This window comes from Theropithecus gelada, chromosome 11 (assembly GCF_003255815.1).
Source record: "Theropithecus gelada isolate Dixy chromosome 11, Tgel_1.0, whole genome shotgun sequence".
NCBI classification, from domain to species: domain Eukaryota; kingdom Metazoa; phylum Chordata; class Mammalia; order Primates; family Cercopithecidae; genus Theropithecus; species Theropithecus gelada.
This window is the reverse complement of record NC_037679.1, coordinates 7,646,167-7,670,689: the sequence shown is the minus strand read 5'-3', so window position 1 is coordinate 7,670,689 and position 24,523 is coordinate 7,646,167. Positions and strand designations below refer to the sequence as shown.

At 43.0% G+C, this 24,523-nt stretch overlaps 3 protein-coding genes and 1 pseudogene across 3 annotated transcripts; all 4 read right to left on the bottom strand.

Moving 5' to 3' along the window:
* Window positions 1-776: 776 nt before the first annotated feature.
* On the bottom strand, window positions 777-2,807 carry LOC112634855 (biorientation of chromosomes in cell division protein 1-like). The gene has a single exon (XM_025402726.1). It carries the CDS (start codon window positions 2,523-2,525, stop codon window positions 2,205-2,207), a length of 321 nt encoding a protein of 106 aa, XP_025258511.1. The 5' UTR covers window positions 2,526-2,807; the 3' UTR covers window positions 777-2,204.
* LOC112634853 (olfactory receptor 8S1) lies at window positions 2,141-5,010 on the bottom strand. Its single transcript, XM_025402723.1, is given in 3 exon segments — window positions 2,141-2,770; window positions 4,194-4,455; window positions 4,457-5,010. Coding segments are annotated over 3 exon segments (1,008 nt in total). The 3' UTR covers window positions 2,141-2,578.
* Window positions 5,011-9,286: 4,276 nt separating this feature from the next.
* Window positions 9,287-23,499, bottom strand: C11H12orf54 (chromosome 11 C12orf54 homolog). The gene is made up of 9 exons (XM_025402725.1): window positions 23,421-23,499; window positions 22,636-22,757; window positions 19,782-19,812; window positions 19,263-19,301; window positions 17,064-17,096; window positions 15,129-15,153; window positions 12,966-13,014; window positions 10,750-10,931; window positions 9,287-9,621 (listed from the first exon to the last, which is right to left on the bottom strand). Exons 2-8 carry the CDS (start codon window positions 22,656-22,658, stop codon window positions 10,790-10,792), a joined length of 342 nt encoding a protein of 113 aa, XP_025258510.1. The 5' UTR covers window positions 22,659-22,757; window positions 23,421-23,499; the 3' UTR covers window positions 9,287-9,621; window positions 10,750-10,789.
* LOC112634162 lies at window positions 17,538-18,054 on the bottom strand (annotated as a pseudogene).
* Window positions 23,500-24,523: the final 1,024 nt, after the last annotated feature.

Sequence of the window (24,523 nt, the reverse complement as noted above, 5' to 3'; positions counted from 1 at the left end):
GGGTGATATAGTAAGCAGTGGGGTTATGTGAACATTGAAGTTCAAGGGCATTGCCCCTTCAATGGGGAGACCATTGCTGAGTCTCTAGAATTGCAGAGACGTCTTCATGCAGTTATGATCTAATGTCTTTTACTTATGCTAAAGGGAATTTGAGTGGGTCTGTTGGTATCTTTCTCTCAATCACTATCCTCCTGTGACATCTGTGTGCTGACTATAACCAACTTCAAGTCCAGGGTTCAGTTATTTCTACTCTCCTTCACCATAGGAAGCTTGCCCTTGGGGTTTTAACTGATGCCTCATCTTAGGTCAAAGAAAGCAAATTAGGCCTTGAATTGTTGTGTTTGGAAGGTATAGTGCATTTAGGGTATTCTGGAGTATCAGTTGAGAGGAGACACCATTTGTGAAATATCAATGGCCAGATGAGGATATTTCTTTTTATTTTGTACATTATTAAGAAATGAATGTTTGGAGGTGTCTATTTTTTTTCTGTGGCAATCACAATAATGACAGATATATACATGGATAGGTAGATAGATACATTTACAATGACATAGTTATATAGACAGAAATAGATATAGTTATATAAACACAAATTGGATTGTACTTTACATGTTGAGTTGTGATATCCTTTTTTTAAAACCTAACAGTGTATATCATGAATGTTTCCATGTAGTGAAATATTTCTCTGGATGTAGTAGAATATATGTAACAAAACCCACATTGTTGGACATCTAGATAGCTACAATTTTTTTTTTTTTTTTTTTTTGAGATGGAGTTTCGCTCTTGTTGCCCAGGGTAGAGTGCAATGGCGTGATCTTGGCTCACCACAACCTCCGCCTCTTGGGTTCAAGCAATTCTCCTGCCTCAGCCTCCCGAATAGCTAGGACTACAGGCATGCACTAGCATGCCTGGCTAATCTTGCATTTTTAGTAGAGACAGAGTTTCTCCATGTTGGTCAGGCTGGTCTCGAACTCCTGACCTCAGGTGATCTGCCTACTTTGGTCTCCCAAAGTGCTGGGATTACAGATGTGAGCTACCGTGCCTGGAGATTGCTACAAAATTTTAACCACTATAAATAGTATTGAAATAAACATCTTTGTAAAAATACATTTGTGCATATTCATGATTATTTACTTAGGACAAATTCCAAGTGACATTTCCTTTTTAGTATCAAATGATTTTATTATAAATCTGAAGCCATTTATTGACCACTCACTCTTCTAAACAACACAAACATGAGAATAAACTAAACACACCCAAGACCCACTAGCCCTTGCAGGACAGGAAGAGGCCCTGGACAGACAGCCTGCAAATGTTTTTGCTTACACCTGATGTCCAAGCTTCCTCACACAGTCTAGGGTTCCATGTTTTGTCATCTCTTACAAGGGAAAGGGAAGTAGGTAGAAGAATTCATGCGCAAGAAGGTCATAACAACCTTCAACCATCAAGCTATCTGATGCTAATGGTTTGTACATTCTAGTTTGCAACTCTGAGAAATAATGTCAAATAAGCACTGTCAAATCCCTACTCCCAGCTACCTCTTAAATTCCCATTATTCTTTGAAATTATCTTTGGGACTGGTTATGTTCTTTCATTGTAGGTTTTGTGTATTCCAGAGCACAAACCCAAAATCCATGTGCAGTCTCCATGTTCAAGTATAAAAGTTTGTCTCAGGACAACCTCAGGTTGCTGCAGTGTCTCTTTATCTCTCTGTAGTGTCTACTGAGCGTTGTGCCTTTGGACAGGCTGGTCAAATGGCAGCACAACGAAGGGGACAACACAGTCAACTTCCCCAAAGTCAAACTCTCTCCCAGTTCAAACTGGACACTGCCCACAGTCAAGGCTGAAATACTGAAATCAGGGAGACCTTGGCCTATCTTCATTCTGAAGTTGCAGTCTTATGTAACCATGTAACCGAAGCTACTTCTTCACCATTAATTTAAATGGAGCTTTCGAAAAGGGTGGGACATATTCTCGGGAGGCGCCCTGATATGGAGGGCTGGAGGGTCCTGGTCTTTGGGCTCTGGAGGGGGCACTGGCACCATTGCTGTCTTCTGGGCCCCCAGGATCTCGTGAGTTGCTCGTTCCACTGGTGGCCTGGGGATGTGGTTTAGTTCTGGATCCATCACCTGAGAAAGAACCCTGTCAAATCCAGCTTTCAACGTCCCTGCCTGAAAAACGCTCTGCCTCAGGCCACTTCGCAATCAGTTTTTGCGCATCGTAGGATTCCATTCCTGCTTGTCCAGGTGTACGGACACCGAATGCTCGGCCTTCTGCCTTGATTTTGGTAAGCTGGCTTGGGGTCTATGGGGGCCACGCAGCACCGGCGGAAGCTGCCAAACGGGCCCCCGCCTCCTGAGCTGCTCCAGGATGAGCGGCGGGTCCCCGGGAGGCAGCGCCGGGATCATGGTGCCTGCATGGTCCACGTCTCGCCCATCGAGGGAGACCAAATACGACTTCTCCGGGACAGAGGGCTTGGTGCGTGTAGAGGTGGCGGCGCGGGCAGCAGAGGAGGAGGCCAACATCTCACTGGGCTTGTGTTTTCATCTGGGTTTCTCTATCCCGGGGCTCCTGCGGATCACTGCAGGGCCGTGGGCGCCGCGTGCAGCGCGGAGCATGTGCAGGCCCCTCGGGGTTGAGGCGTGACCCGAACGCTTGACTCCGGGGCTCCGGGCTCCCTGCGGCCTTCGGTGAAGGCTAGTCTGTTCCATCTGGCCTGGCCTTTGTGCAGCTGAGGCAAATCACTGCTGTCCTGGAGGCTTCTTTCCCCCTTGTAACAGATACATTTTTTTCATAAAAAGCTTTTAAAACTGACAATTAGAACGAAGAGAGTTTGTGAAAGAAGCTTGAGAAAAGTGCAAGTCAATATTCAATAAATTCAATAATTTGTACACAGTTTTTGCACCTTTTCAGTTAACGATAGTAAATTAGACAATCGTAAAATATAGCTTAAACAAATTAGAAGCAGTGTGACAATGGATTTGTGTTTTGTAGGAAAAAACGTTTTTTACGTGAGAGTTATTCAGTGGCCTTAGAACCGGCAAACCACCTGCCACTAAACAATGAAAGATGAGACAAAGATGGTTTCGGGATTCACTTGAGATGAGGTCAAAACAAGATTATTTGTCTAGGGTACATAGCCTGCACTCTACAAGGAAAAGACACACTGATAAGATCAGCTAATTGGAAACAATATAAATCCCCTATACAGTGAATGAAGACCGTGTGAGAAATGAAGTTTCCAGAGCCGCAGAGCCTCCTTGCAACCTTTTGCACTGGAGATCTGGCCACCAAGCGGCACACACAGTTAAGTTCTTGGGAATGTTATCTGAGTCCGAGTTCTGCCTCAATATGTTGATTCCCTCTCTGAAGTTCTCTTAGGTGTTTATGTCTCCTATGGCCACACGGTTGGAAATCTTTCTCTTTCTTCCCATCAAGTCTTATCTATGACTTTTCTCTCCCACAGATCCATGACACTGTGTTCTTATTAAATGCATAACTTTTAGTGTATTTACCAAAGTAAATTAAAAATAATGATAGATTCATGACACTAATGATTTTACTAAATGCAAAGCCCAAGATGAATGTTTTGGAATGAGAAAAATGAATAAATATGTTCATAATAAAACTTTATTGAGGTAATAATTTAATAATTTGCTTTGTCACTAGGAGGGATTAAAGTTAACTGTCCTCCTGGTAATAACTTTGTACCATTCTCTCATGCACTTCTAATTTATAGCTTGCAGTATCAGACAATGAGGGTAGCCAGGAATACTTACTACTGTAAACTTACCCAGTGTCATGTTGTATGCAGCTTGATTCAAATTTTCCACAGTCTTTTTTCTTTTCTTTTTTTTTTTTTAAGACAGGGTCTTGCTCTGTTGCCCAGGCTGGAGTGCAGTGGTGCAATCTCAGCTCACTGCAGCCTCGACCCCCCATGCTCAAGCGATCCTCCTGCCTCAGCCTTCCAAGTAACTAGAATTACAGGTACACACCGCCATGCCCGGCTAATTTTTTTTTTTTTTTTTTGGAGACAGGGTTTTGCCATGTTGGCCAAGCTAATCTCAAACTCCTGAGCTCCAGCAATCCTCCTGCTGCAGGCATGAGCCACAGTGCTAAGCCAACAATGTTTGCTTTTTAATTCAACTTCTGGTGTATTGCAAATACTTTTCCAAAGTTCTTTTCAGAGCTACCTTCACTTCCTTATTTTTCAGGCTATAGATGAGGGGATTCAGCATGGGAGTGAGTATAGTATACTGCACAGAGAAGATCAACTCTATGGGGGAACCTGAGTTTGGCATGAGATGGCGGAGCAAAGCTGAACCATAGTAAAGTATCACTGCAGTGAGGTGGGCAGAGCAGGTGAAGGCCTCGCTTCTGCCTGAGGTAGAGCTGATGCTTAGGATGGTAGAGATTATACGGGTGTAGGATAAGAAGACCAAAAGGAAGATGCCACCTAAGCTGTGGCATCTCATAGCTGTAGTGGTGAATGATTTTGGCTTCACAAAAGACCATGTTTACAGCTGGGAGGACATTGATGAGTGCGTCCAGAAAGCCCAGTCCCCATGAGCCCCACACGAGGTGCTTATACAGTTGTTTACCCATGATCTGTCCATAAAGCAGTGGGCGGCAGATGGCAGCATAGTGGTCATAGGCCATTCCTGAGAGAAGGCAGGCTTCAGTCCTTGCAGTGACAAACACAAAGAAGACCTGAGCCAGGCAGCCCTCTACTGAAATGGTTTTCCTTTGTGACAGGAGGTTCTCCAGCATCTTGGGCACAATGACTGAAGAGAAGCAGAGATCAACAAAAGAGAGGTGACTCAGGAAGAAATACATGGGCGTGTGGAGACGAGAATCAGCCCTGATCACCAGCAGCAGCATCAGGTTCCCCATTATGGTCAGGAGGTAAATCCCCAGGAACAGCACAAAGAGCAGAGCCTGGACGTGGGGGTTGGCAGACAGCCCAAGCAGGAGGAACTTGGTGATGGTGCTGTGGTTCCCCAAGGCCATTTACAAAGGCCTAGAAATAATATGGAAAATCATAGCAGCCAAGTAAAGACTACTCCAGACAGTTTTCTCATGGTACTGATTCTCTTTTCATATCAGTCACGTGGAATATAAAAATGATTGAGGTGTAGTCTTTGCTCTTTAAATGACCCACTGAAGAACAGGAATGTGAAAACAAGAAATTGTAACAGTGTAATTAATATGAAGAGAGCTCAAAGTTTGATTTACATACGGGTCAGTAATAATGCATTGAGGAAATTTGAACAAATTTTTAAAGAAAGCATATGATTGACCAGGTGTGGTGGCTCATGCCTGTAATCCCAGCACTTTGGGAGACTGAGGCAGGTGGATCACCTGAGGTCGGGAGTTCAAGACCAGCCTGACCAACATGGAAAAACCCCATCTCTACTAAAAATACAAAATTAGCCTGGTGTGGTGGTGCATGCCTGTAATCCCAGCTACTTGGGAGGCTGAGGCAGGAGAATCACTTGAACCTGGGAGGTGGAGGTTGTGGTGAGCCAAGATTGTGCCATTGCACTCCAACCTCGGCAACAAGAGCAAAAAGAAAGAAAGCATATAATTGACCGAGGAAAATAAATATCAAAGAGACAATTAATTGGCATGAAGAATGTGTTCAAACACTCAGGACTGAGAAAAAATCAAGTCATGTTCAGTAAAACATGGGTAGTTCTGAAAAGCTAATGCTTAGAGTATAATTGAGCCACACAGATCAGTGGCTAAGTGGACTCCTGTGTCACACTATGTTCACATTCCAGCTGTACTATTAATTAGCTATATGACTTGTACAAGATATACAAAGCTCTGTACCTCAATTTCTTAGTATATAAAATACATATAATAGTGCTATGTAATGTTTTGAGGATTAAATATGAGATTATATATAAAGCACTTCAAACTACCTACTCCTGTTCATTGACATTTGTAACTATTAAAATTATTTATTAAGGTTGTGAGTCTAGACGAAACTCAGATAAATTCTCCTATAGGGTAAAACACTATCAAAAATCAAAGTTGTTTCTGCTAATGCTGCTGTTGTTATTCTTACTTTGTGACTTTATTAAGAAAATCACATTGCAATCATTACTGGTAGAAGCCCACTCCTGCTCACTAACTCAATTAGAAGAAAAACAGGAGGTGAGGAATTATTTTGGAGTGAAGGCTGTTTTTTTGTGTTTTTTTTTTTTTGGGTGGGGGGAGGTAAGCCACTTTGCAGTTACTGTGGATGCCGTCATTCAGAAAGGAGGGTGTGTAATTCCTCCTAATAGGTATTGCTACCAGCCTCCAGACATGACAAGTGGGAGAGAAGTTGTTTGGGACTCATGCAGACACCTAGGGGAATCTTTGATATAATTACTAGGGAAGATGTGTATTCCAGGAATGCCTGGAATCTCTGGAAAAGTAAGTGAGAGGAAGACTTGAAAGGATTTCATGAGACGGGAATACATGAGTGGGTATATAGGCTGTAGCAACAGCCGGGATTCCGTGTAGTGCTGCAGATTCTGGACCACTTTCTCAGAAAATAGGAAAAAAATTGGGAATTCATCTTGTAGGACTGCAAAGTTGGACTCTGAGCATCTAGTTTCTGCTGGAAATGCCTGCTGCTGGTAATCCCTATTTTACAGGGGGAAGTCCTGTCCCACTGTTCTCTGATCATACTCCAAAGACTGTTTAAAACCAGAGTAGAACATTCATTCCTCTATGTTTCTCTTGTACAGATATTTAAAGTAGCTTTCTGACTTTCATCCTGAGGCATTGTTCTCAGTCTTCGTATTCCAGATTTCTCCCTTATCGCCAGAATGTGTTCTCCCTCATGACCCTCAAGTATGTATTTCATGAGTCTTCAGGTCTGGATTACAATGCTCTATTTCCTTGAACACTGAATGTTTACTCATAACTCCCAGTTTTGGCCTTACATCCTAAGTCTGACCTTGGGTCACCCATAAGACTCATTATGATATCCCCATCAGTTTCCTGGTCCTGACTACTCCTGATGAGTTCAAAGCCTAGCCAAGGGGGATAGCTGAATCTTTACTAATTAAATCTTTACCTAGAAACTCAGCTTCAAAATGCTTCCCATACCCCAAATACAGATTACCTGTACATCCTGTCCAGTTTTAGATGCATCTGCTAAAAAATAGCAATGAACTGGAGAAGGTTACCTTTTAAATCTGGTATCATGGTTGAGTTTATAAAATCCTATTGATGATAAAATGCTTTAGTGGATTCTACACTAATAAGTTAAATAGCCATAGGGCAGGTCCTTTTTTCAAAGGTTCTAAAATATCCTTTAGTTTTCCTGTTTCTGAAACCAGTGTCTCATTTATATGCAGTATAGAGTGCAATGGCACCAGCTTGGCTCATTGCAACCTCCACCTCCTGGGTTCAAGCAATTCTCCTGCCTCAGCTTCCTGAGTAGCGGGGATTACAGGCATCCGCCACCATGCCTGACTAAGTTTTGTATTTTTAGTAGAGACAGGGTTTCAGTATGTTGGCCAGGCTGGTCTCGAACTCCTGACCTCAGGTGATCCACCTGCCTTGGCCTCCCAAAGTGCTGGGATCCACTGCACCCGGCCTCAATATCATTTATTAATGAATGCTTCTTATCCTTCTTGATTAGGAATTTTTGGCTATCACAGACTGAAACTTTTCTGGATCACGAATTGCATTTCTATTCCACTAATTATTTCTGCTTTTTAATATGATACAATATAATTTCAGTGGCTGTAACTTTGAGAAGTAAAAATTTGAAGGTAACTCCATTAATACGTTGATTTGTTTTTGGACTTTTTTTTTTTTTTGAGACAGAGTTTCGCTCTTGTTGCCCAGCTGGAGTACAATGGCGCGATCTCGGTTCACCACAACCTCTGCCTCCCGGGTTCAAGCGATTCTCCTGCCTCAGGCTTCCTGAGTAGCTGAGATTACAGGCATGTGCCACCACACCTGGCTAATTTTATAGTTTTAGTAGAGATGGGGTTTCTCCATGTTGGTCAGGCTGGTCTCGAACTCCCGACCTCAGGTGATCCGTCTGCCTCAGCCTCCCAACGTGTTGGGATTACATGCATGAGCCCGGCCTGTTTTTGGACATTTTGTCTTATGCTTCTGGATGAATTTTGCTACCTATTTGTATAAAATGTCTTGCTGAGGTTTTATATTTAAGTGTTTTTAGAAATGGAAAACACTGGGCGGAGTGCAGTGGCTCATGCCTGTAATCCCAGCACTTTGGGAGGCCAAGACTGGTGGATCGCCTGAGGTCAGGAGTTCGAGACCAGCCTGGCCAACACGGTGAAACCCTGTCTCTACTAAAAATACAAAAATTAGTTGGGTGTGGTGGCAGGTGCCTGTAAGCCCAGCTACTTGGGAGGCTGAGGCAGGAGAATCACTTGAACCCGGGAGGTGGATGTTGCAGTGAGCTGAGATTGCACCATTGCACTCCAGCCTGGGCGACAAGAGCGAAACTCTGTCTCAAAAACAAATAAAATAAAATAAAATAAAATAAAGAAATGGAAAGCACTGACAACATTTTTAGTATTGTTGAACTAGCATGAAAATAGAAGGCACCCTTGTCTGGTTTTGTTTTCAGTACGATCCAATAATTACAGTGTCTCCTTATCAGGTAATTTAATTTTTAAACTGTTAATTAAAAAAATAAAATTTTTATGTTAACAAATGCTGAGTCAACATCTATGAGGTGAAGATTTTTATAAAGTTACCTTATTGCCATAATGTGTTCTGATTATTATTTTGTTGGTGGTGTGACAAATTCTCACTCTGGTTAAATCTTACATGATATAATATTTAATATATGACATTCATTTGTTCAGATTCTGTTTAAAAGGAAAGAAATAAAAATTCTACTTTACCAGTTATGTAATATGTTTTATTTTATATATGCAAAGATTACCATCTTTGACAAATATCCTAAATAGTCTTTTCTTGTAGGAAATACTTTTTTTTTTTTTTTTTTACTTTTTTATTTTATTTATTTATTTATTTTTAAATTTATTTATTATTATTATACTTTATCTAGAACTAGATGTACCATATGACCCAGCCATCCCATTACTGAGGAAATACTTTTGGACTAGGTGGTCTTTTCACAGGCTGGGAATAACTATCTTTAAATGGTAGACTGTGAGACCATCCAGATCACAGGATATTGGAAATGAAAGGCATCTTCAGCATTTTCTAGTAACAGCTACTTACTTTATGGGAGAGGAAACTGAGGCCCACAAAGAAGAAAAACTTAGACAAAGTCAGATTGAGTTTATGACATAATAGTGCAGGTTCTCCCATGCTACAGTGTGGTTCTTTGAACCAAATGCACTATCATACTTGGAAATTCTATCACTACCCATTCCACAGCCCAGGAAGAACCAGGAGGGCAAGTCTTTGATGTCACATTTATTTCATCAGCTGCTTGTTTGCTGGTTTCCTTGCTTTGGCAGTTGGAATGTGCTTGGGTCTCACTTGATTTCCAAGTTCCCAGTTTCAGCCATAGGCCCTGGCATCTCCACTCATGGGCACCAACCTCTCTTTTGGGTTCAGTGATGATATCTGCTAATATCTTCCCCTTTTCAGGCAACTGAAGCTGTGCTGTAGATGTCATAGTCATATGGATGGGAATAAAATAAATTTATTCTCCTCCCTGCTGGACAATTTACTAGACAGGTGACCCTGAGAGTAAAAGCTGTCCTCGTGGTGATCCTTCTACTCTCACGACCCCATCCCAAGACATCCAACAGGAACTAAGGAGGAGATCCACTAGTTGTCGACCATATTCTCTCTGTGTAGTTTCCACTTCAGGATTATTGCTGTCCTACACTTGCTATCCATGTTGTGCTAGAGGAAGGAAGCTTCCTGCTTTACAATCTGAACCCAAACTGGGTTTTGACAGAGGTTTTGTGAGTGTATGTATTACATTCAGCAAAATATAATCTTAATGCTAAAATATTGAAACACTTTATGTATTTTGATGATTTGTGGGGGAAACAGGATAAAATATTTGAAAGGGGGCTATTCAAGAAAGTACATAGAATCACTGTACTTAGACACAGGCAGATGAAACCAATCTTCTCCATCACCTATAACTCAGATTCTTTCTTTAAAGGAATTCCTAATGAGCCCTAGAGAAGGCCACATAGAGGGTGTGGCTAGTATAGTCTCTGCCACAGGGTGAGGTGGCTGAGGTGTCAGATGAGCCTATGGAGCAGGAGAGTGAAAAGGGTTGAGGAAATGGCCTGTCACTTAAACAGTGCCTTTGGGGAAGCATATTCAAATACTTTAGGAAAGAAAACCCGGACAAGGGAGTCTATAAAGGACAGACTGTGTTTGACTCTTGACACTGAATTAAGCCCCCAAAGTAGTGTAAGTTTCTAGAGCACTTTCCAGAGGGAATTATAGGCCTCACATTTGTTAATGTGTTTTAAAACTTTACACCTTTCCATCTCTTCATCCCACAATTTTCTGTCCTTGATTCCTGAACACTATCCACACCTGATGCACTCTGTTTGGCCCTTTGTCTTGATCACAGAGCCCAAAAGAACCTGGCCTAGCCCTGCCTTCACTTGTCCACCCTCTCACCCTATTGCCCCTTGTACGACTGCACCTGCTTCCTGGGGTGCTGCCCTGCCATGTTGGGATGAGGACCTATGAGGCCTGGGTTCCTGACTACCACAGATGGGCAGGGTGGAGCTCAGGGGAAAGACTGCCCGGGTAGAACACCTGGCTGAAGCAGAGATGTCCTTCTTCCTTGGTTATAGAGTTAGGGTCCAGGGTAGTAAGGTGATTGACTGAAGAGCTGTGTCTTCAGGTTGTGGACACAGCCTCCTGATGGCTTCTCTCCAGAGTTGAACTGCAATCTTCTCAACTTTGGGGTCATGGAGGAATCTGGAGGCCTTACGCTTCTGTGCCAAATAAGAGAAAGTTGTAGACATATGAGGGAAAGAGATCTTACCCTTTCAGTCCCCTTCCTGGCCTCCATTACCCTTAGGGATTCCATTATTACACTCCACCAAGAATGGGCATCTCAGGTTCTGGGAGTTGCAATTTCCTGATGGATGCATGGCTCATAGGAAAAAGCTCTTGTTGGGTGGGCTTTAGGAGATGAAGCATCATAACCTATTACAGCCTATGTTTTCATCAGGAATATTCCTACTGCTTGACTCAGAGGAATAATAAAATTAAAATTAAATAATATCATATATCTGAAAGATTTTGACCAATCAAAAGTGCTCCTCATATGCAAAGGTTTACAATAGTTACATTGAGAATTTTGTTAATATGAAATCACTTTTCATTTATTCCTTCCATGGTTTCAGCACTGAGAAAGTTAAAGCATAACAATCCATCTCTTTAAAACAAATGGCTTTATTTTATGAGAGTCAATTTTCTGAGATAGGGACAAATTCTGTTAAAACAGGGATCTAGGGAGTTCATCTTTTCCATTTCCTGGTTTGGGAAAAACCATAACATGTCAAAATTAGTTTTTTTTTTTTGAGACAGAGTTTCACTCTTGTTGCCTAGGCTGGAGTGCAATGGCACAATCTTGGCTCACTGCAATCTCTACTTCCTGGGTTCAAGCGGTTCTCCTGCCTCAGCCTCCCGAGTAGCTGGGATTACAGGCATGCACCACCATGCCTGGCTAATTTTGTATTTTTAGTAGAGACGGAGTTTCTCCATGTTGGTCAGGCTGGTTTGATTTCCTGACCTCAGGTGATCCACCTGCCTCGGCCTCCCAAAGTACTGGAATTACAGGCATGAGCCACCGCACCCGGCCTAATTTTTTTTTTAAACATTTATCTTTAAAGCCCTCTGAAGTACATGGTGCTGCTGTCTTTCTTTTTTTTTTTTTTTTTTCAGCTTTTAAAGGTTATTTTATTTTATTTATTTAATTATTATTATTATTATTATTATTATTATACTTTAAGTTCTAGGGTACATGTGCATAACGTGCAGGTTTGTTAAATATGTATACTTGTGCCACGTTGGTGTGCTGCACCCATCAACTCGGTGCTGCTGTCTTTCTTGACTATCTAGTCCTATTTCTCAGTTGCACTATTGGAAAGTCTTTCCTTCCAATGTCTAATTTAAATTTATGTTGCAGTAGCCTGATCTTTTTTCTCCTCATCTTGTTATGGAAGAGAAAGCGACATCTCTCAATATTAGGGCATTTTAACTTTTGTTAATTTTCTTTTGAAAATTAACTGTTGCTAATTTTCTTATAACTTTCTTCTTATAACTTTCTTCTAAGTCCTGGATCCTTTTTTTTTTTTTTTTTAATTTTAAATGAGACAGGGTCTTGCTCTGTCTCTAGCCCAGGCTGGAGGGAAGTGGCATGATCATGGCTTACTGCAGTCTTCACCTCCCCAGGCTCAGGTTATCTTCTCACCTCAGCCTCCAGAGTAGCTGGGACTACAGGTGTGCACCACCATACCTGGCTAATTTTGTGTATTTTGTGGAGACAGGTCTCACTGTGTCGAACTCCTGGGCTCAAGCAATCCAACCACCTTGGCCTCCAGAAGTACTGGGATTACAGGCATGAACCACCCCACGCCCAGCCTATGTCCTTGATTCTTTATTCCTTCTTTGTGGTCTTCCTTTCCTAGCTGTCATTCTTTCTATGTTCCCTTATTCCCTCAGTTGAATTAAGATACTTTCTTACAATAAGATACTTTCTTATGGTGAGGTTCAGGGTTGATCCTGAGGGTTCAGGGCTGATCCTGAGATTTCAGGGATTTCTGATGGGGCTAAGGATGGAGGAGGAATCCCAGGCTCTGTAGTTCACCATTTGTAAGTCGGGTGGGGAGGCACTTCTTGCCCCTTTGGAAGCACAGGCTTCTGAAGGCTCAAGGCTCAGAGCTAGCTATATTCGTGGCCAGCACACCCATATCCAGGTGGGCGCCATCTCCCTTGAACATTGTCAGAATAGGGTCACTTACCCAGTCCTGGGTGCTGATGTCATGGGTGTCACGGAGCAGTTGCTCATCCCTGAAGTGGACACAGAGAAGAGTCATTCTGTTACAGGGGCCTGGACATGTCTCCCCAGCTGCTCAGCTCGCATCCCTGGTTTGAAGTATAGCCAAAGTGGGAGGGGCCAGACTTGAAGGGACACTGACGACCTAACAAGCCCGTCAGAGAGGCAGTTGCAGAATGTGGCACCAGAAATCTGGCCCCCTGTGAAGCAGAGCGGATCATGGCCGCTGAAGCTCTGTAATCCAGGTCTGGGAGCTGAGTTAGCCAAATGTTTCCATCCCAGGGTGCTGCTGCTGGAACAAGTCCCTGGTAGTTCACTTCTTATCTCCGTTTTTTTGTGTGGGAAAGGGATACAATGAGACTTGAATTCTCCTCATCTCACCCTGGATTTCACCCTGCCTTGCTCCATCTTTCAGGAAGCAGAAAAGCAGCAGCAACAGTTAGATCCTAAATCCACATTTTTACAGCCCAGGTAATCAGGTGGGTGTTCCCAGGGCCCTGCAGGGATCTATTTGGAAATCAGGCTTCCAAGGATGAAGGAGAGCATTCTCCAAGCAGAGGTAAGCTTGGCCCTTTTGACCTTTTGAACCTTAGGGATCAGCATCCAAGGAAATTATCTCATGAGCCTCTGGATCTCACAGTGGAGGCCATAGTTTCTTGTTCTGGAGTGGAGGTGATGGACCAGGTTTGGAGAAAGATCAGAGGGGTCTTCTCTGGGACTGTCTGTATTTAAAGATCCCCAAGAAGATTTGTACTCTTAACGAACTCCATTTTGCCACGGGGCTGAAAAAGCATAGAGTGGTTCCAATACCAGAGAGACCCCAAGAGTAGTCAGAATCTCCAGATTTCCTCCTCTCCTTGCCTCTTGTATCCACAGCTGAAGGCTCCTCACCCCTTCCATGGGATACAAAAATCCTTGAATTCAATCTTATTTAATTCTGACTTTGGAGGCTCTCTCTTTGGGCTCAGTCATATATATCCTTGATAATCAATGGGATTCAAGAGCCAGAAGCTTTGGCACCATACGGGAGTCTCTTAGAGGTAGAGAATCGCGGATCTCAGAATTCAAGCCTAGCTTAGACCTACTGAATAAGAATCTGTTTTTTAACAAGGGACCCAGGTGATCTGTATATATGCAAAAGTTTGAAAAGCCCCAATTTGTAAGTTCTTTCTTGGATGAGTGAAGAAAAGAGTTCCACATATGGCTTTTGTGCTATAATTCTAGGCTCCTGGGTATTTTGAGTATTTTCTTGAAATGCTAGAATTAGCATCTGGGCGTTTGAAAACTGTAACTTGACCACCCTGAATAATCATTCCACTCTAGCCTGCCTGCCATTCTATCCCTGTGCCAGCCTTGGGAAGCTGTTCCGCTTTTCTGTATTTGCTGTCTTTACAGACAAGAACCATATCTAGCTGAAGCATGAGAGTGTTCTCAGGCCCTCAACAGCCATTCCAAGGGAGAAAAAGATTCTTCCATCCCTGTCCACGTGCTGTAGACTGAATGTCTATGTCCCCTCCAAATTGATATATTGAAACCTAATCCCCAAAGCAATGATAGTAAGGTGTGGGGCCTTTGGGAGGTAATTCACTTATGAGGGCAGAGCCCTCATGAATGAGATTAGTGTCTGTATGAAAGAGAACCTAGAGAATTCCTTTACTGCTTCCTCCATGTGAGGACACAGTGAAAAAGTTGGCTGTCTATGAACTGGGAGGCAGGGCCTCACCAGACACCAAATCTGCTGGCACCTTGATCTTGGACATCCCAGCCTCCAGTACTGTGGGAAATAAATTTCTGTTGATTATAAACTAACGAATATGGTATTCTGTTCTAGCAGCCTGAACAGACTCAGACACGAGGCGATTGAGATGGACAGAGGAAAAACTCGCAGTACTTATGAATGCTTTAAGGAAAGCCAATTCCCAATTTGGTTGAAGTGGGGAAAGAAAAGAACCTGGACTCTAGCCATAAGCTAAATGGAAGATCCTAGGGTGAGACTTTGGGATGAACTCCATATCTCATTCTTATCTCCATTTTTTTTTTTTTGTATGGGAAATGGATACAATGAGACTTGAATTCCAGATCCCCTCCCTTGTTTCCTTATCCAAACCTTGGAATGGTGCTCTTTTACCTCGAATCTGAGCATCTTCCTGCAGCTGAAAAATAATGAGAATACAGAGTCAGAGATGATGGGGCTGGTGTCCTGTGGACCTGCAGTGTACTAGCTATAGACTTGGTCAAATGCAGGGATGTCTGTTTGGGAAAACATGGGCTTCCTGGACATGGAACTCCCAAGATTTCTTTCTTTATTTTTTTTGAGATAGAGTCTCGCTCTGCTGTTCGGGATGGAGTGCAGTGGTGTGATCTCGGCTCACTGCAACTTCCACCTCCCAAGTTCAAGCGATTCTCCTGCCTCAGCCTCCCTAGGAGCTGGGATCACAGGTGTGCACCACCAAGTCTGACTAATTTTTGCATTTTTGGTAGAGATGAGGTTTCACCATGTTGGTCAGGCTGGTTGAACTCCTGACCTCAGGAGATCTGGCCACCTCAGCCTCCCAAAGTGCTGGGATTACCATCCAGCCACTTTGGCCACTGTGCCCGGCCAAAATCCCAAGACTTCCAAAAGCACAATTTGTATTGTTTTTGTATCTCTCACACCAAACCACTTAATATAATGCCCTGCATATAGCATATGCTCAATAAATGTCTTTTGAATAATGAATGAATAAATAGGGGCAAGCTGTGCCTCTTTAGGGGTGGGAGACACATAATTCATCACTTACAGTCATAACTATTCATACCAAGGTCTCACATCTTTTATTCTTTGTGGCCCTCTGGCCTTCTGCTATGTCTTTTCTGGGCCCTTTTACACTCCTCATTGAGTCTCCAGTGGTTCTCTGCAGAGAAGCTTTAACTACATGTAAAGGATCTTTAAAAAATTCCTTCTTGGCCGGGCGGGGTGGCTCATGTTTGTAATCCCAGCACTTTGGGAGGCCAAGGTGGGTGGATCACCTGAGGTCAGGAGTTCAAGACCAGCCTGACCAACATGGTGAAACCCCGTTTCTACTAATAATGCAGAGATTAGCTGGGTGTGGTGCCAGCTGTAATCTCAGTTACCCAGAAGGCTGAGGCAGGAGAATCGCTGGGACTTAGGAGGCGTAGGTTGTGGTGAGCCGAGATCATGCTACTACACTGTAGCCTGGGTGGCAGAACAAGACTGTCTCAAAAAAAAAAAAAAAAAAAAAAAAAAAGAAAAACCTTCTTAGGCTGGGCACAGTGCCTCACACCTGTAATCCCAGCATTTTGGGAGGCCAAGGCTGGCAGATGGCTTGAGTCCAGGAATTCGAGACTAACCTGGGCAACATGGCAACACCCTATCTCTACAAAAAATATAAAAAAAAAATTAGTTGGGTGTGGTACTCCCAGCTACTTGGGAGGCTGAGGGAGGAGATTCGCTTGAACCTGGGAGCCAGAGGTTGCGGTGAGCTGAGATCACGTCACTGCACTCCAGCCTGGGCACAGAGTGAGACCATGTCTCAAAGAGAGAGAGAGAAAGAGAAAGAGAGAGAGACAGACAGACAGAGAGAGAGAGAGAGAGAGAGAGAGAGAGAGAGACTGAAATCTATAGAAGAAGAGCCAAGGAGAGCAGAGGAAGAGGTTTTATTTCTATTTACCCAAGAAGGTTAGCTCTTGTCTCTAATTTGTACTTCCACACAGACATAGTCACCTAATAAGGCAGTTTACTACATCACTAGGGGATTCTCCCCAACTCAGTCACTTATCAGCATTTCATACAACCACATAGAGTATTCTTGCTGAGAGAAGTTCTAGCATATACACTTTTCTGTCTGTGTTATCACACTTCCTCAAGGGAACTGTTAGGCATCTTCTTGCCTTAGCTGCCTGGACTGACAAGACAGTGGTACTCTTTAAGGGAGAAATCACTAGAAAAATAAATGAAGCTGAAATCTTGGTCAGAGGCAACATCTCAGTAGGGTAAGAAAAAAAATGGGATCAAGGCACATGATAGGGCTGGGGAATTCAGAGAATCAAAATCTAATCTCACCTCCTTTTGTATATCCTTAAAAACTGTCAGCACCTGACAGAAGACAAAAATATAGAAAAAATAATATTGTAGTTGATTACTTTATTACAGAGAGATTTCACATATAAAATTAAGTTACCTAGTCTCCTAGCCACTAGGCTGTAGAATGTGAATGCCAAGACTGTGGCTTTGTAGCTCTAGCAATAAATCCTCACTGACTTCCACTCTACAGAAACCTCTGGGCCGCCATTTCTTTATGTGGTAAATGAGCAAAATACAGTAAAGTATTTAAAGAAGACTGGGCTGTGCCTTGAATGTATAAGGAAACCTACTATCATATTTATTTTCAGTCTAATTCATTCTTATTCTGAAGCTTAGCATAGGTATTCAAATCAACGGTATTTATTTGCTCGTTGGAGGGAGTGTAAAATCATATAATCACTTTGGAAAAAGCTGTGGCACTTTCTTTCCTTTTCTTTTTGGCTGTGAGTTTATTCAATGCAAAATAATCCTCTCCAATTTTACTGAGGTAGATGTACATCCACAACCAAATCTGCCTCTAAACTGGAATTCAGTTGCTGACCCAGCCCCAGCCTCCACTTTCTTGTCGGCACCAGGGGGCACAGCATTCTGTCTGTAGGTATCTCTGTTGGCTCCCCCTCTTATGAGTCTTGCAGATCACTAACCCTCCAGACCTTTTAGGCCGAGGCCTGCCAGTCTCTGGATGGCTGCGGCGTAGAGTGACAGGCACAGTCTCCGGGTGATGAAGGTAATCACGGAGATACTGGATACCCTCATTGATAAGGTACCAGTAGAAATGTCTCTAGGCAAACTGTTGCTTCATGTAGCCTCGGGACTTGAGAGACTGCATGGCCTTCATGATGTGAAGGATGGGCACGTTCTTGTCTGCCAGCTCCGGGTGCTTAGGCATGTGGACATCCTTCTTGGCCACCATGACTCTCTCCTTAAAAACGAGTTCATAAATGGCAATCCAGTTCTTTGGCATCAACATCTCAGTGGCTATAGGGTTCAGGGCCGGGGCTGGCAGTTTCTTGTAAAACCAAATATCTGCCTACTGTATTACCCAGCCATGAATGGATCCAGTGACTGTTGGAACTGTGGGTTGTCTCCCTTGGGAGAAAGTGTGAGAACTTTTAGATAGTTGTTATCTTGTTTGGTGGAAATATAGTGTATGTAGATATTCAGGAGCTTCAATTTGTATATAAGGGTACATATGGAAGATGAATGGGCAAAGGGGTACAGCGTGCCAATGATTAATTCGTTGCCTCTCAATGGTTAACTCTCTGCCCTTTGTTCACTCTGTTATATTATAAGTACTTGATTATTTTCTTGTTCTCAACAGGATGGTCTTTTGACTCTTATACAAGCAACTTACTCTTTAGCTAATATAATAATTGTAAGAACATGAAATAGTGATGCTACTGTACAGCATTGTAATTAAGATTATTTCCTTATATAAAGAGTCATTGAATATCACAGAAAATAAAACATGTTGGACACATTATTCATTTTATATGATATTGTACAGTGGGGGCTGGCACAAGAGGCTCTGGATAATTTTACTCATTTTTAATCAGAAATGATGAAATGCTCAGTTTCCTGTACTGTAAGTTCAAAAGTGATCAATTATCTTTTAATTCTCATCTCTATCTAAGGTTTTACAAGCAACTAATATGGTAAGATTGGGATGTTGAAGTAGCTGGAATTTATGTGAAGGCCTCTTAGAAACTCCAAGTAAATGTCTGTATTCTATGAAAGTTCACTACAATTTGCTGTGGGTATCTTATGGGCATTACTGGCTTCTGCACATATATACCCTTCAACTATAAAGTGAAACCTGGCATTTTTACGTTTGTGAATTGAAATCAACATTTTCATGTTTGTGAAAGGCCATACCTGTGATTTCAAGTCTGCAAAAATCACTGAGAATTGGGGATTAAACACCCTTAAAACAAACAGGACCTGTGACAGCTTCAAATAAGTGGGTGTCGGGAAGGGGCGCTGATGTGCACAGACCCGAGAAGCTCTGAGAATATGAGACTGCACAAACGACAGAACAAGGTGGGAGGCAGCGTGTTGATCCTTCACCGTCAATCAACAAGCCACTCAAGGAAAGAGAAATAAATGTGCTCCTTCCTGAAGCCTTCCCCCACTTCCCACCTCTTGCCATGCTGTCAAAAATGATTCCTCTGTCCTCACCTGGTCCCACAGGGTTTCAGTGATGGTTACCTGTCTTTCCTGTAGAAATAAGGAACAAATGTTGGAAACAATATCCCAACTCTCCCAGAAACTGAAGTGACACGTTATGAAACATTATGAAGACAAGATATTTCTTGGAATTGAGCTAGACACCCAAAATCATCCCATTTCTCAGGCAGCCAAAAGTCTCCTGCAGCCCTGCTGAATCATTTCATCCCATATATCCTGCTTCGCTCTGGATCTAGCTGGTGTGTGACAGGTCCAAACAGACCCATTTGTTTACCACCTTGTCAATGCCTGTACAGCTTGCCTGCCCCTGGAGTCAACTGGTGAAGCAGTGGCATTGGAGATATTACTGGTGTGGTAGACAATGACCCACTCTACCAGCCAGTCAAGAGCACCCCGTCCCTTCTCAGGCAGCTTTTTTTTTTTCCCCTCCTGTCTACAACCTCTTCTCCTCCCCTCTCCCTAGGAATTAGAAGGCCCAGAGGATCCAGAGAATTTGCATACCTTACCCGCCTGTGATCTCATTGTCCCTTCTGTGGATGTGCTACAAAGAAAGAATGATATAAACCTGATGAGGAGCAGAGAACGTGGGCTAAAGGCTTCTCCTAACTCTACCCTATCACTCTGAGCAGGAATTCTTGAAGTTTCTATACTAAAAATCCAGGAAGGATAGCCAGGGTCCTGCCTCTCATATCCCTTATGGGAGGTGTGGGGACAGGTGGGAACCTTGCCTCATCTTCCAAATATCTTGGAAGCCCTTTGAGAACTCTAAAGCGTAGAACATTGGAAGTGAAGGTGATGGTCACTGTCATTAAACCTTGTCATTTTCCTGCCTGCCTAATTTACGTCTACTCTCCACCCTTCACCCCACCTAACCTGTCAAACTTCCCAGGTCCTCTTTGGAAAGTATACTCAATTAGCAAACTGCTTCCTTTTTTATCCCCCGAAAAAGTGTTCTTTTCCTTTGTGACTTCTGATGGGGTGGTAATGGGGATGGAAGGCTGAGGAAGTGGAAAGATTTTGCTTATTCTTGGCAGCACAATTGAAGCTTTTATTCCTAAATACCACCTCATTCCTAAATCAGTGCCAAAGTCACCTAGGAGAGGATGTATACAGATATACAGGTAACTGGAAGAAAGAAGAAGGGTGAAAGTGAGTGAAACCCGGGTAACCAGTCTGCTCTACCATGCTTGCTGATCCTGAGCAAACAGCCTCATCTCCTGGCCATGCGGTTCCTGCTAGTACACTTCCTGCCATTAAAAAAAGCAATAAGTTTTTCCAAACAGGAGTAGGGAGGTCAGTAATCACAGGGAGTCTGGGGACCCAGAATAGAGTGAAAACTGGGCTCTAGATGACACTGAAGCTCAAGACCAGCTTGGGCAACATAGTGAGACTTCGTCTCTACAAACACAACACAACACAACACAACAAAACAAAACCAACAACAAACAAACAAAAGAGCAGCAGCAACAACAACAAAAAACCCCGCCAGGCATGGTGGCAGGCACTTGTGGTCCTAGCTTACTCAGGAGGCTGAGACAGGAGGATTGCTTGAGCCCAGGAGTTCGAGGCTGCAGTGAGCCATGATTGCACTACTGCACTCTAGCCTCAGCAACAGAAAAAAAAATAAATAAAATAAAGTAAAAGTAAAAAGACACTGAGCCTACAGATTTCCAGTTAAGAGGAGACTGTTGATGAACATTGATAGCATTGACATCATATCAGATGGCTCAGGCACACAGTTCTGCCAGTTGGAGCGTTATTTCTCCATAGAACCCGGCGGAGCTACTACTCATTGCAAATCCAAGCCATGTCCCTAATTCTGAAAACATCCTTTTAATTTATTTAATGATACATATTAATCGTACATATTTATGAGGCACATGTGATAGTTTGATAATGCCTACAATATGTAATGATCAAATCAAGAGTATTTAGGATATCCATCACCTCAAACATTGATCAGTTCTTTGTGCTGGAAACATTTCCACTCTTCTCAGCTAACTATTTTTGAAATACATAATAAATTATTGTTAATTATAGTCACCCTACTATGCTATTGAACCTCAACCCTAAGCCTGTTTCCTCACCTATAAAACAAGAGGAGTAATCTTTCTCTCAAGGATTTGGGGGATGATTATATGAAAGCACTTGTAACTGTTAAGTGTTTTCAAACGTTATTGTTGTGTGTTATTTTTACAGTGTCCTGTCCACTTTCACCATCAAAAAGCATATGTTCATCAGCAGAAAGGCCAGGGCTCTGGTGTGGTTTATGTGTTTTCTCATATGGAAGTCTAGGAGACTCCAGTATCTACTCATTATTTTTTCCTCAAGGTCCTGCAGCTGTCTGGAAGAGAATTCATACTCTTAGATAGAGCAGATTCCCAACTTCCTCCAGACTCAGGCTTCTCAATTCCTTGCTGGCTCTCAGGCTTGAGGTCCAGTTAACCATTCCAACCACTTTCATAAGATAGGCAGCTTAGAAATTTATAAGTCATTTTTCACTTTCTCTTCCCAAATTTCTACAAACTCTTTTTGTTTCGCTATTGTTGCCCAGGATGGAGTGCAGTGGCACAAGCCCGGCTTACCGCAACCTCCGCCTGCAGGGTTCAAGCGATTCTCCTGCCTCAGTCTCCCAAATAGATGGGATTACATGCATGCACCAGCACGCCCAGCTAATTGTTTGTATTTTTAGTAGAGATGGGATTTCTCCATGTTGGTCAGGCTTGTCTCGAACTCCCAACCTCAGGTGATCTGCCCGCCTTGGCCTCCCAAAGAGCTGGGATTACAGGCATGAATCACCACGCCCATTCCCAAATTTCTACAAACTCTTATCTCAAAACATCTGCTGCAAGTTCAAAGGCTCAAGCCAAGTTCTGATTCCTTTATGAAGCTTTCCTGATCCACGAGTTCACAGTAAACCCTCCTTCTTTTCTGACTTCATGAATACCATTACCTGGGTCTCATATTTAGCCTCAAGCAGCATATTCTAACCCTCTTTTGAACCCTAGACCAAGGGAAGCTTGATTTTGGGTGGTTGGCCTTGATTCACACTATAGACGATTCAAAGGACTTAGGCAAAGTCAATCCTGGAATAAATAAATGTCCCTAGTTTGTGTACCCCACCAACTCCTAGAGGAATTGCAGTTGATGCCTGATTTCTAAATTAGAATGACAAAGATTTGCTATTGTCTCTTTCGTCAAGGAGATGGAGAAGAGGGAGGACACATTAAAGTCCCCATCTTATCCAGCCAGGAAGCAAGTGAAGCCAAATGAAGAGCAATAGGAGGAGACAGGAGACCCTGGTTCTTCTCCCATGGAGTATAGTAATCTAAGGACGTTTGAGGGTCGTCATTAGCCCCATTACCTTCTCTGCTGCTTGGAGGTCATTTCTGCCTTTGGTTCTTGATCCTGGCAGGGATGCTGTGCCTTTTGTTCTCAGACAGAAACCAAGGACTCTGGAGCTGAAGATGGAGATAGCTCCAGGCCCTGGAGAGGCATAAATGAATATGGGGAGAAGGCAGGCACATGGTGAGAAGAAAAGTGTTTATTCACTGGAGAACTACCAGGACAGATATCTCAGCAGTTAATGAAGCATTTGTGTTTTGGATGGGTGAGTGTGCATGTGCATGTGTGTGCTTGCATATGTGTGCATGTATGTGTGTACATATGTGTAAAGAAAGATGAGGGTAAGAGGAGGGTAAGAGGAAGGAAGTATTTGGCCAGGGTAAAATCTTCCTATAGTCTTTGTCAGTAACAACAGAAATTGCAGTGAGGAAGTAGATGAAAAAAAAGAGAGAATCTAAGTGAAAAATAACAGTTAGCTGAGATTGGGGATGGGGCATTGGCCAAAGGGTCTTTGAGTTCAGGCAAGGACAGGAAATAGAGTAGAGTGAATGCAAGATTGGTAAATACCCCACCCCCTCCCACCTCAGTCAGAATTTTCATGGTTAACTAAGGATAGAGTTTCAGGATGGAGGGCCATCAGCTCCAGCCTTCAAGTGCTTTGTAGAGAAGAAGGGCTCATAGGCAGTGACCCAGACAGGAGACAAATCCTCCTTTGAGACGTTTCCCTTCCACTTTTCCCACTCCCACCCTTCTTGACCTACAAGCCCCAGTCAAGAACCAGATCAATTAAGCCTAGAAACTTACCCTGCTTGGTTCCCCAAATTACACTTTGCCCCACTCCTTCCCCCCTAGACTTTTTCCTCTTTGAGCCCCATCTCACAACAGCCTCCTGTTCCCATATCAACCTTGCCCTTTTCAACACTTTGTGACTTCAGCTGTGACCTCACAGACAGACAACTTGCTCTCCCTCCCAGCTGCACACTAGCTCCATTCAATCCAAATGATAATGGTAAAATGATGGGATAATGTTGTGGGATTTTAATTTTAGTTTCTGCAAATTTTTGCTTCTTCATTGCCTTCTAGCCATTGCATTGGAAATCCATTGATTCTGAGAGATGAAAGCAATGAGGCCAGAAGAACCCAGTTTTTAGTTTGAATTTCAAAATCAGGTCTGAGAAATCTGGCTTTCAATTTCAAGAGGTAGGTCCTTTAGAGAGAAATGGTTTTGTTGTGAATTCTCAAAGTCTTTGACTTAGAAGATCACCAAAGATTTGTGGATGATCATGGATTTAAAACCTTAGAGGGGATGAAAACAGGTTTTCTGAAGAAAGTATAGGGTGTTAATATGGAGGCAGGAAGTGAATATTAGGGAAGAGGCGTTAGGTGTAGATGTGCAACTCTGGGACCTGCTTCTTTTTGGTGATGGTGCATATAAAATACCCCAATATATCTAGAAATTTAAGAACAGAAAGAACCAAGGGCCAGCTTCTCCCTTGAAACTAGACCCCTGGAGGAGCAGCCTCAGAGAGAGCACTGTGCCTACATGGGGAGGTCGTGGTGAAGTGGGAATTGTGGCATAGCGTGTTTAGGCAGACAGGACCTGAGATAGTACCTTTCAGGTCCCACAGCCTGCCCAGGTGATGGTGGGAAAACTCCTCATGCAGAAATGCAGAGTGGAGAAGGAGAGGGCTGAAATCTAAAGAGGACTCACAAATCATGCAACCTGTGACAAAATATCAGGGTATGTACATCAGATGGAGGTGTCAACGTTGGCTCGGCCCCCCACCTGTCTTCAGCAGGATTTAAGGGAAAGGCACACTGTCCCATCCCTTGTTTTGATTTTAGAGCTCCAGGTGCTGCTAGTGAGACCACCATGGACCCTCTCTGCACACCACCTTCTTACTATC

Excerpts from the sequence above, each read along its gene's own strand:
- LOC112634855 (XM_025402726.1), bottom strand. The coding sequence starts at position 2,525 with ATGTTGGCCTCCTCCTCTGCTGCCCGCGCCGCCACCTCTACACGCACC.
- C11H12orf54 (XM_025402725.1), bottom strand. The coding sequence starts at position 22,658 with ATGACCTCCAAGCAGCAGAGAAG. Across the intron at positions 17,097-19,262 it reads CTGAAACCCTGTGGGACCAG|GTGCTGACAGTTTTTAAGGA; the intron begins GTGAGGACAGAG and ends GTCTTCTGTCAG. Across the intron at positions 13,015-15,128 it reads GGAAGATGCTCAGATTCGAG|GGATGAGCAACTGCTCCGTG; the intron begins GTAAAAGAGCAC and ends TGTCCACTTCAG.